Source organism: Anopheles moucheti, chromosome 2, assembly GCF_943734755.1.
Source record: "Anopheles moucheti chromosome 2, idAnoMoucSN_F20_07, whole genome shotgun sequence".
Lineage (NCBI taxonomy): Eukaryota > Metazoa > Arthropoda > Insecta > Diptera > Culicidae > Anopheles > Anopheles moucheti.
In genome coordinates, this window is record NC_069140.1 from 11,900,351 (window position 1) to 11,912,290 (window position 11,940).

The 11,940-nt window shown below is 43.4% G+C and overlaps 4 protein-coding genes across 4 annotated transcripts; 1 reads left to right on the top strand and 3 right to left on the bottom strand.

Annotated features, from left to right (window-relative positions):
• Window positions 1–113: 113 nt before the first annotated feature.
• On the top strand, window positions 114–2,734 carry LOC128303378 (zinc finger MYND domain-containing protein 11). Its single transcript, XM_053040315.1, has 5 exons — window positions 114–255; window positions 325–1,115; window positions 1,181–1,403; window positions 1,486–2,225; window positions 2,295–2,734. Exons 1-5 carry the CDS (start codon window positions 114–116, stop codon window positions 2,457–2,459), a joined length of 2,061 nt encoding a protein of 686 aa, XP_052896275.1. The 3' UTR covers window positions 2,460–2,734.
• A 40-nt stretch (window positions 2,735–2,774) lies between these two features.
• Window positions 2,775–3,199, bottom strand: LOC128303412 (protein PET117 homolog, mitochondrial). The gene is made up of 2 exons (XM_053040357.1): window positions 3,067–3,199; window positions 2,775–2,992 (listed from the first exon to the last, which is right to left on the bottom strand). The coding sequence occupies exons 1-2, from the start codon at window positions 3,156–3,158 to the stop codon at window positions 2,860–2,862; spliced, it is 225 nt and encodes a 74-aa protein (XP_052896317.1). The 5' UTR covers window positions 3,159–3,199; the 3' UTR covers window positions 2,775–2,859.
• Window positions 3,200–3,329: 130 nt separating this feature from the next.
• LOC128303402 (pyridoxal phosphate phosphatase PHOSPHO2) lies at window positions 3,330–4,682 on the bottom strand. The gene has a single exon (XM_053040346.1). The coding sequence runs from the start codon at window positions 4,238–4,240 to the stop codon at window positions 3,488–3,490; it is 753 nt and encodes a 250-aa protein (XP_052896306.1). The 5' UTR covers window positions 4,241–4,682; the 3' UTR covers window positions 3,330–3,487.
• Window positions 4,683–7,990: 3,308 nt separating this feature from the next.
• LOC128299068 (serine protease snake-like) lies at window positions 7,991–9,927 on the bottom strand. Its single transcript, XM_053034919.1, has 3 exons — window positions 9,423–9,927; window positions 8,379–8,713; window positions 7,991–8,077 (listed from the first exon to the last, which is right to left on the bottom strand). Exons 1-3 carry the CDS (start codon window positions 9,925–9,927, stop codon window positions 7,991–7,993), a joined length of 927 nt encoding a protein of 308 aa, XP_052890879.1.
• Window positions 9,928–11,940: the final 2,013 nt, after the last annotated feature.

Below are 11,940 nucleotides of genomic sequence, written 5' to 3' on the forward strand. Positions count from 1 at the left end.
ATTTCTGACAGGTCTTGATGAATCTGTCAAACGGTAGGAATCCAAGCAAAGCTATTTGTTGCGAAGCTTGCCAGGAATGCACAACCAGTTAAAGTGTTTTGAATCTCAGCAGAATGTCCGGCACATGGCAGCAACAAACGCCTTGTGGCGTAATTACCGCCATTTGGAGCACCATCAGCGCTAACCCATCGGGCGAAATGGAACACACGCGCTTAGTTAAACTGCTTAGCAAATCGTTACATCCAGACTATCAGGGTAAGTGTATGGTAGATCGGTAGCGTTACTTGCTCATGTTGTCCATACAATGCATTTTTGCATTTCTAGAACTAGCTGAACAACACATAAAAACAGCGTTGGAAGAAGGGCTCATAGTGAGCGCTCGTGCAAAACAGCGCGGCAAGCAAAAGTCCAGCACTAATTACACATTTCCAAAATGGCAAACCATATCCGTCCTACAGCCGGACAAATGTTGCTACGAATGTCACGACACTGGAAATGTGGTAAAGTGCGAAGGTTGCATGAGAAGTTTTCACGAGGGGTGCGTAAAATCTCTGGACGAAAAGCAGGACGAGCTGAGCCAATTTGTGTCCAAGGAAAAACGGATCATTATATCAGCGTCCGAGCAGCGACCAACAACTCCACGAGCACAGAGACGCAACTCCACCGTATCGGTTGGCACCATGGCAGAAAGTATTGTTTGGCCAGTAGATTTGGAACAGGAGGACGACGAGTCGATTGAAATTATGGACGAAGAAATACCGGGAACCGTGATAAAGCATGAGACAATGAGTCTGGATTCTTCCTACCAGAGTGTGAAGCTGGAGAACGATGTAAAGGAAGGGCTGCTGGTGGATGATCCCACGTTTGTAGGGATTATCCGACCGCCGAATCGACGTCTCGAAAAAATGCTTAACTCATCAACAATTAAACCGGAAGAGCCTGAGTCGGACAGTGACGACCAGGCGGCACAGGCGGAAGAAAATGAATTGCTGATGAGACGATACTGCTATGCCTGCCAAGTGCTTAAGAACAGTCCCAACAACGTCCCTCCGAATGTTGAAAAGCGGGAATTAAATTACCTTTTAGGCTTCGTTGTTGAACAATACAAATCTTGGGTTAGTAACTAAACGGACGAGCTTCAAATCAGACAAGATGTATAAACATATCTTTCCATTTTCAGCTACCGAAGAATACTTTTGCTCCCACCAAACTGTTCAGAAATAAGTCGAGAAAACCGGTGCTCACGATCAAAGCAATAGACATCTGCAAAAAGATGTTGCTGCACACCCCAACATCGCTAGCAGATGTTCAAGAAAAACTCGCAAATAATGAGTATAGTTCCCTAGAAGAGTTTCATGTTGATATGTTGGACATTGCACACAACATAGGCATCATCCATGGAGGTAAGGCAATTATTTTCGTGAAAAATTCTTTATCTAATGTTATAAATGTTTTATCTGTTTCTGTTTGTCTTATTTTTTTTAGTGAACTCACTAGACTACAGTGCGGCAATGTATTTGCTTGCCGATTGTGTTTACGAACTGCGGGAAATACGCCAGTGTCCCGACTGTTACCGTCACTCGGCGGAAAAAGCGGAACCGGAATGGTTTACGCGGCCATGCCGTACCCGGCATGAGGTGGTGTTTGCCAAGCTGAAAAGCTTCCAATATTGGCCAGCGAAAGTGGTCCGAGTGGCGAACGATCGGTACGATGTGCGTTTCTTTGGCGATAAGCATATGCGAGCATTGGTAAATGCAAACTGCGTTCGTCCAATTGATACCGACTTACGCACCCTCCGGGTGAACGCTAAGCAACGTGGCTTTCAGCAAGCCATGGCCGAAATGCTTCAGTATCAATCACTATCCGAAGGCGTAAGAGAATACTTTTCCTTTCCATCCGCAATGGAGCAAATGGAACGGGCTCGGACTGCACGTGAGACTGTGGTGGAAAGTTCAGTTCTACCGGTACCGTGTGGCGAACCAGTCGTTAACGGAAGCATCATATCGAGACCCGTGACAAGAAAACGCAACATTCAAAATCCGCAACCCAGCGGGGTGAATCTACAGAAGCAGAGGAAACTTTTAGACCGCCTTATAAATCCGGTGGAATTGAGAGCGAAAGCTTTACAACTACTGCAGGAAGCGGAGGAAAAATGGTCTCGTACTCTCGAGGAGCTTAAGGAAAAGCACCGTGCTGAAATTGGTAGCCTTAAAAAGAAGCAATGGGTAAGTTTTTTACGCGTGTATTGCATCTATCTGTAGTTTCAACTGTGTATCTCGTGTATCCTTCCACAGTGTGCCATGTGTGAAAAAGAGGCCAGAATTCAATGCTGTTGGAACACGTCCTACTGTACGACAGCTTGCCAGAAAAGTCACTCGGTACAGCATCAAAAACGGCACCAGGCCGGAAGCCGGTATCATCGTCTGCGTTCCGTTTCCCCAGCAAAGCAGGGTAGCTAATGTTGCGAGTTCCAATCCCCGATGTACAGTTTGAATCCATTTTCTTTATACTGTTACCATTCACACGATTCATTTTCTCTGTACATATTTTAATTATTTTTAAAACTAGCTAAACTACATTCGCTTTTCCATGGACCTATGAACATATAGCATCCGCTATATTGAAATTAGATTTACTTTTACGGTTTTACGAGTCTGTACCGTAGACATTAGTTTTGTTGATTTTACACCAATTTTCGTTGGTAATGAAAACGTGTTATAAAGCGCGTTGAAATAAAAACAAGCAATGTATATTTTACCTTTTTACTACCTTGTACTAACGTATCATAAGGAGAAGATAATTACGCATCGCAGAAGACTTCAAATTAATACATTATATTACGCATTCGCTCAGTCGACTTTAGCTCGCTAAAGTTCCGCTTGATCTCGGTCCCGAATCGTTGTTCGCAATCGGTCCATTTTCTGCCCCGGCGACAAGATGCTTCAACCGTTGTCTTTCCACATCTCGCCGTACGCCTTCATGTAATCGCTCGCTAACAACGCACGAAAAGAAGGAAGAAATTGAACTACCTTATGGTACAGCGTAACGACACGTTGGAAAACTTACCGATCAGCTGCTTGACTGTAGTGGACGTAAGCAATGAGACTACCGCTAGCGATACAGGCGGAAATAAAGGTTAATTTGGCTGCGGTCGACATGATGGTCGATTCACTTTCTGGGTGCAAAGATGTTGCAAAACAACCGGGCGCAGAGTCTCGCTTGACATTTCTCATACAAAACGTAAACAAACCCCGCTACTGACAGCTTCCTCCCCACCCCACAAACACCTATTTTACACTGCATCAAACAGCAATGAAGCATCGAAGAAGTCCGTGGGTTTGTTTTATTACCAAAAATGTCTTTTATTTAAAAAAAGCAAGATAAACAAAAGTATTTGCACTTTGTGAGTCTCAAACGTGTAGATTACGAATCACTGTCCCATGTTCAATGCAATAGCACTGAAATGGCGGTCGGTTCCCTCAAAAGCTCAGTCCTCCAGTTCAGTCCATATGAGGTCATTCAGCTCGTGTCCATCCGTCCACTGCAGTACCTTGGCCGGATACGGATGTTCCAGCTTCCCGATTGCGTTCTGTAGCGCATCGTGGCAGGAGAATCCACGTCTCGCACAGGCATAACCATTGCTGCCCAGTCGCAGCATTGGACAAACGTCGTTTTTGCCATCGCCCGCATAAAACACCTTCTCGTACTCGATTTGCCGTTCGTCGTGCTGGCGTCGCAAAAATTCGTTCAAAATCTTGCCCTTGCATAGATTTTTTGAGCTGAGCGTGCACTCCGTTTGGAAGTGGTACGGCCTTAGCTCCAACAGTCCACTGCTATCGAAACGGGCCGGATTGGTGAACACGGTGTGTATGTATGGGCCGATGTCATTGAAATCATTCCACACTCGTATGAACTCCGAATTGGAATCGCTGATTATGATCACGTCGAAGCCATGCCGTACCAGGTTGCCGATGCAGGACTTCATACCCGGTACCTCCGGTATGCCGCGTATCGCTGAGGCAATGTCCATCGGCTGGAAGCCGTTTTGGTGCAGCAACCGGAAGATGCGCTGCATGTACGGGATCCAGCCGCACGATCGCAGTATGCTTTGCACATCCGGTGGAACGCCTCCCGGACCGAGCAAATCACGCACCACAATGTCTGTGTTGTGTTCGCAGACCGTATGGTCAAAATCTAGCACCGCCAGCCGCTTCAGTATTCGTCCGCTGCTGGAGAACATCCTGACGCGGTACGAACGTTGCGATTGTTTACTGCTAGCCGTTTTGCACAAAACACACACAAGTCACAGAAGTCACACACTCCACACAGTCTCTTTACGTGCAGGATCGAACGATCTGGCAGTTGCGTTGAAAATGCATTCATGAATGGTGAAGTTTATCGAGCGCTGCTTGAGCAAGGTGCACGCGGACCACTAAACGGGCCTCAGACACCATCCCCACTCGCCGTGGACTGACGAACGTAGAATTTTCGATCCCGCCCTGGCCCCGAGATGGCGAGATTTTGCCGTGCGCCACGTTCTATTTTAAATGAGAAAGTTCAATATCAACAAGTGCGCCGATAGTAGGAGGGCGCGGCTGCTGCTGATGCACAAGCACTAACCCACTGCGACACGGGAGAAGATGGATTCGGTTGGTCCACTTTACGTCAACAATAACACAATCACTCCCAGTTCGGTCTTGCGCCGCAGATGACACAAAAAGAAACAACAACGTACAAACAACAACGCCACTATAGTGAAGAAAGTGCGGAACCAAACGAAGGAAGTAAGGACACTGCGGTTTGGCGGGAACAGGTCATTTATTTTGTTTCTATTTTATCGTACTACTCGACGGACATTGGAGCCAACAAATTTGGGGGTGAGTATCATTTTTCCCTCTTGCGTTTTATGGGGTGAACACAAAAGTATGGTTGAGTTTTAGTGTCCTATGTCGTTATATCGCTGATCTTTGGATCGAATATCATCTTCGGAGCTTGGTCCAATTAGATCCTCGGAGTCTGTAAGGGTGTGGTACTACAGGACAGTTTTTGGGCTATTAAATGGTTATTTTATTAGAAAAGCCAAATAGAAATCTTCCACGTAAAGTATGTTGACAAAGTAATGTGGCCCTTGTATTGTACAATTGTTTGCCTAGATGCTACTAGTTGTGGTCAATACGCGTGGTCAATACATCAATCGAGTCAATATTGAACACGTGAAAAGGATGAAGGGCTTTGAAGCAGTTTTAGTAACGTGAAGAGTATATGTATCTGAATAACATATCTATCTGTATCTGAGTAATATAGCAACATCCAAATATTCAAGAATATGCCAGGCATGGGCAAAAGTAGATTGTTTCAATTATAATTATTGATGTTTACTTGGTTTTGACAGTCTACGATCTCAAAGTGAACGCAAACATTTACTACAGATCATAATCCGTGCATGCCGTGCCGATATTATAAGCCCAGTGCCAATGCGTTTCCCAGAAGCTCGTCAGAGTTCTTTTGGGAGTGTAGTAGAAACACCCCGCTCAAACGGGAATGGATCCTAGGCATCTAGAAGGATAACGCAGGTCCTCCATTCTCTACTCCCTTTAAATACCTACCACGATGTGTAGAATGGTAATATATCGCTCTAAATATCTCAGCTTGGATACACAGGGAATCCCAACTCTAAATCTTGAGGAAGAGAATATTCAACGTCTGTTTTCGATGTTGGAAGCGACTGAGTTTTGTCCTGACATCATTGGACTCAAATCTCCTGGAATACGTAGGTGGTCCGATGATCATGCCGAATATTTTCATATGTGTACATGCAAGGCATATTGATCGGTCAAGACTTACTCTTTGCCACATTTATGCTAAGAAATAATCACTCCTTTGATCGACACATTCGTCGATTTTTGGGGATCTACCAGAATTCTGGTCACGTTGTGAAAATGACAGCAATTGATACAGTTATGAAAGTCTTTTTGACTCGGAGAGAGGAGACTCGGTATATCCAAGGTGGAGGTGGACTGTGACGAACGATCATGAGGCACATCTCGATACTCGAATGAATTCTGAATCCGAACAAGATTCCAACGTAATTGTAGCGTCTCATAAATCAGTTCACATACGAATGGGTGCAATAGCAGACCACCATTGTGATTCAAGATCCTGTAAGCTTACTGGTAACACCGAGAGATCGAAAAAGATACTAAAGTAACGACGTTAATGCAACAAATTGCAGGCAATACCGTTTGCTTATCAGTAACATATGGTTGATTAAGGGGTTTATGAGTTTGCTATTTAGGAAATTTTAAAATTTATTGTAAATGAATTGGTCCAAGGAAAACAACAGAATTTCAATATTTTATGCCTTAAGTTTTTGTAGTTACTTTTAATTTAATGGTTATAGAAAGAAGAAAAGCACTTTTACAATTGTATCTACCGACATTCTATTCGTTCGTAGTGCAGTTTAAAATTTCCGTGGTTAGTGTGTGGTTTTTGCAATTGTTTGTACAGCGGCACATTCATTACAGCGGTACAGAGCAGGCAAGCTCAGCGGTACAATTTTTCATTCGATGGTGAAAGATACGCATAAGTGTCGCTTATTCAATGTTCAATTTCCTTGATCTTGTTTAATGTTAGCTCCTATGTTTTTGCTTTCTTATGTGATACTGAAATTCAATTAAAATTTCAAATTATAAACGATAGCATTAAGGTAAAATTGGAGGTGATGTAACGATTTTTAAAACAAATTGTGAAGGAGCACAAGGATAACTATGCACATGGTAATGGATTTATTAAATGTAAATTTGATGGAATGTACATTTTTATAAGTAATTAAGCTGCATTATTAAAAAAAGGATATAATTATTTCTTTCAAATAAAGCTAACGCTGATTGACGGTCAGTGATGACACATGGATATGTTATGAAAATATATTTTGCTGTTTGCGTAACTATCCTTTTGAGATTAATTAATTACAAAGTATAAAAATTACCTTAACCAGTACAGTATGATCGATTGATAGCTGTTACCGTTGTGTTTTGTATAATATTGTAATGATGATAAATGTGTAGTGCAGTGATCGTCAGTTGCATTGAATATCCTTACAGATTTGAGTCGCGATGGAATGATTGTTTTTACTGAAGAGTTGTAATACCCGTTTGTTTTAACGTTCATTTCATGCCGGAAACTAACATAGTTAAAAAAATCATTTAAGGTGTAATAAATGCAAGTGTGTATTATTGTTTCGCTTTAACACTGCTATAGTATTTTATTATTACTGTACATCATAAATGATAGACAAACCAATAATTCCCTTCAAAAATTGTAAATAAAAATCTGCGTTTAATGCCAACATTTGCAAAACATCTTAACAATATTTGAAGTGCTGTTCAAAAGCTGAATATTCGGCAAACTCGGTTGACATAAACCTATAAAGCCATCGCCTGGTGGTAGTAAAACAGCAGCAAGTGTACGCATATTACAGAATGCCGCAGAACAAAATCGTCCGTTGATTAAATACCAACCAGTCTTATCCATGATTCATCTTTGAACTAATGAAGTTATTACATTACTCTGTAGGCCTGCAACATTTGGCAGGAATAGTACATATTCTAATGCAATGTAATCAATACAACGGTATAATGCTGGATAAATGTATGCATAATTGTATTTGTTGTCTTTTTTCCGATGTAATGCTTATGATTTTGTACTTATCTAGTACCAACTGGTATACTGTACGATTATATGCTTTCATAAAATAGAGGCATTATGTATTCCCTTACTAGATGCCATTTTTGAGTAGGTTTACCGGTGTGTAACACCCCATTGAAGGGACACTTCAAAAGACTCATCTCAGAATCATAAAAATGTCATGTACCGTGCTGTGTAATGCTGTATAAAAATTTAATATCGTTTTTTGCTTAAATTGCGCACCAAACAGAGACATGGAGTATATGAAAATAGGTGATATAAATACTTATAATCGTGCTCTATACTACAAACAACAAAACATCCAACGTGAAAATACATTAGGTAACAAAATGATGTTGATAAGCTGCGATGAATCATAATTTATGGGGCGAATTATAAAATACGTTTTCCTCACTCAGTCTCCTCTATGCCCCTGGTGAGAGTGTGTTGTAGGTTGTTTTCTCTCTCTCTCTCTCTTCACGATAAGGATATTCGTGGATTTTCAATATTACACCGGACAACGGCAGCAGTGACATGGTTTAACGTTATAGCTCAGTACTTCTTACTAGGAACACATACGAGGCAGCACATAGCGGGCAAGAAGCGAATGGCATATTTTGGCAAGGTATTCGTCACAATCTTTGGCACTCGGGATCGGGGTGAGGGGGTTCGCTTTGCTAGCCCGATGCGTTCTGCAGCTCCCGCTCGATCCAACCGATGTAGGATGAAACGCGCGTATAAAGCCCGGGCCGATTGACCGTGCCACAGATCCCACCGTTCGACGTGATGCCGACGATGTAGTAACGGTTAGCGTTTCCCTTCAAACCAGCGACGGAAAGCTTCAGCTGCAGCGGACCACCGGAATCGCCTTCGCACGTATCCTTGCCACCGTGCGGATCGCCGGCACACAGCTGGGTCGGTAGCACGCCCTGGCGCAGGCGTCGGTTTCGGTACAGCAACTGATTGCACCGAGTGTTTGGGACGAGCGGAATCTGGACACGTTGCAGTACCATGGACGGTTCTTCAACTGGAAAAGTAAAATTGAGTGTTAGTTAAAATTTTACCAGCTTTTCAAACAAAAATAAGGTAATCATAAATAAATAACATTTGTATAAGGATGGGTGATACGAGGAGGAAGGGACCCGATGGGGAGTGGGGGCAATTTGGGGCAAAGTTTCAAACGAGTTCGAGCATAGGTCAATGCACGTTCCTTGGCCTAAAAAATGCGGTTTTTTGTTTGTTTTCTCACTAGTCCTTCTCACCACTCACACTCTCGCTATGTGCATAGTTTAGCGATATTTTTGTAAAACGTTTTTTTTCGCATTACTTATGTTCATTAGAGTGAATCGTGAAAATGTGAGCGAACTTCTTGCTTAACGTTGAGCGTTTTCTCGATCTTAACACACCACCACTCCAAAATTACCGAAACGAAACACCGAAAAAAAAACAAAATACGAAAAATGTTGCGAAATTAAAAAAGAACCTGATTTAAAACTGAAAATTTGTACCGTTGTAGGTGTGAAAGTGTGCCGTGGAAGGTTTGAAAATTCTCTTCACAATCATAGATGCTGTTCGTGATAGGAACTGGTTTGCATGGAAATGAAGGCTAAGCGTAGTAGATTTTTTGTCACGTTGTCACGTAGGCCACATGCGGCATGTTCCTTTACTGGGTATGACAAAAAAAAGAACCCAAGAAAATAGAAATGTTTTGAAAAGGACACGTCACAATAACTTACAGTGGCCAACTTTTCCCCATCCGGTAGCAATCAGTGGCACATGCTCGGGGATTGCTTCACTTCTCCAGAGATAGGCGGGTTGGATGGTGGTCACCGGCGATGCCAACTGTATCAGTGCGATATCATTGTACGAAAGAATGCCACCATAGCCCGGATGCTGCACGATCATCTGCACATCCACGATAAGGGACGGGTGGCGTAGATCGTGCGTGCCGAGCTGCACCACCGACGGGGGATTGGACATGCCGACGTGTGCGCAGTGTGCCGCCGTCAGGACGAAGCGTGCCGATACTAGGGAACCTCCGCAGAACCATTCGTACCCGCCAACACAGCCGCCACCTTCCGGATAGATGCAGTCCCGCCCCAGCACGGCCATATGCGGGTACTCGCCGGGTATCGCACTATCACCACCCACTATGGCACCCACCACTGTTATTAGGGCGAGGTAGAGGATTAACCGCATCAACGAAATCAGCCACAGGGCACACTTTTGTCTGGAACCCATTCTGTTTGCAACACACCTTGCCATTGGCGCGGGATTTAACGTCAAGAATCACTATCACCCGAGTCTTTCGCACTGCACGGCTGCACTCTTTTAAAGGATCTCCGTCAGTAACGTTTGTTGATGCGTTTGCATATCCACAAAGGACGGTGTTCTGGTTTTTATTGTCACAGTTTAGCACTTTTTCACTTTTCCTCTACTGCACCGAAAGATTGTCACACTGCATTAGCGTTCACGCGTTCACGCGATCGTGCTAGTAGCATCCTGCAGAAGGATAAGCTTTGCACGGCACAGCATCACACACATCCGTTGCGTTCTTCCAGTCGATGCGGAATGAGCGAAACCCCGTCGATGACCGTGCGCGATTCGACCGAGCGGCGGGCGTGCGCTTTCCGAAGCGTTCGCTTTGCGCTGGTGCGTCATCGTTGTGTCCATCGATCCGCGCGGGTTATGGTGCCCGCGATCAAGAACTGACACGATCGAAGATGAACGGGCGACGAGAAGGCTTTATACGCGAAGCTTTGCGCCGAACTTCGCAGCCACACGCACACACGCTGCGTATGCGCGCTCCAAAGGAGCTTTGAAGGTTGCGCGCAGTCGCGCGCGCGTACGTACTGCAGCATTTGGATGGCGATCGCGGGCAGGTTCATGACGCCACGACAAAAAAAAAAAAAACACACCACCCCGAAGGACCGGAGTGCGAGTGGAAGTCATGACGGTACGATAACGTCCACCGGTGGGGTTGGAAGAAGGTCGGGGGTTGGGGGTTGTATTGAAAGAGAGGAGGGTGGGGGGTGGTGTGTAAAATGCTCGACTTCTTTTGGAGTTGCACCGTGTGCCAAGCGCAGGTATGGACATGGACAAAAAAAAACCGATTGGGTAAGGGAGCGCCAACGACCTTCGGTCGATGAATGAGCCCTTGCTAGAATTTGGCTCATTTTCATATGATGCTATCATGATCAGAGAATTAGTAATCGTGCCACAAAAAACAGGATCTATCACTGTTATCAATTCCACCATCGGCACCAACCAATGCCGAAGACCTTGTGCGTGAGAGGCCTCCGTTCTGCTTTCATGTCCGTGTGCTTATATATATCGGGACTATTTTTAGCCTACCCGGTTCTATTTTATCACCACTAGAACTACAGTGCATAACGCATGAAGTTGATCAGTGGATGAAGGAAAATATTGTAAGCAGAAGTTAATTTAAAGGAATTTTTTGTTTGATTCTTCAAAACATTGGTTCAACGTGGACGTCTTAAGTTGGAGCTCAATTGTTTCAGTCACAACTTAGCCTTGTTTTAACTTCGCGATGAAAGCAGAAAACGGCCTACTTGGACATATCTGCCATTAATATTATTTACTCGTAATCGGACGCGCAGGAGTAACTCAACAGCTTACGGATAGTTTGTCAAGATTGCCACCAGATATCGCAATTAGTATGTCGGAATTAGTACCACCCAGAGGAAAAAGCAGTTCAATAGAAAAAACCTTCGCGTACCCTAGTATTTTTGGATACAAACACTTTATAATTGATTCACTAGATTGACGGCAACTTTATGCATTATTTGAAAAAGCAGGCTAATGGTTGGAGCTTTCATTGTAGAATAGATGGGTTGAAATCTTTCATCGACAGTGGTGGAATCGCTTATGATTTAAATATTATTGTGGTTAAAATAAAGTCACCTTGCAGTTCTAGTGTTCCATCGGAAACATTAAACAATTTCATCTACGAGATGAGATTACTGAAACTGTTCCTATTTCTTCATCTACTCTTTCTACCATTTACCCTCCTACTTGTTTTATTTCTCTCTTTTTCTTCTTTTTATTTGTCATCTTCTTTTTATCTTTTCTCTTTTTCTTCCTCCTCTTCGCCTTCTCTCCTCCTTCTGCTTTTTATTAATTTTCTTTCTTCTATCTTTCTTCTCCTCCTTGTTTTTATTCTTGTTTTCCTTCTGCTACTATATGTAAGCTTGGAGAATTTCTATTAATGTAGTTAATTATTGATATTTGTTA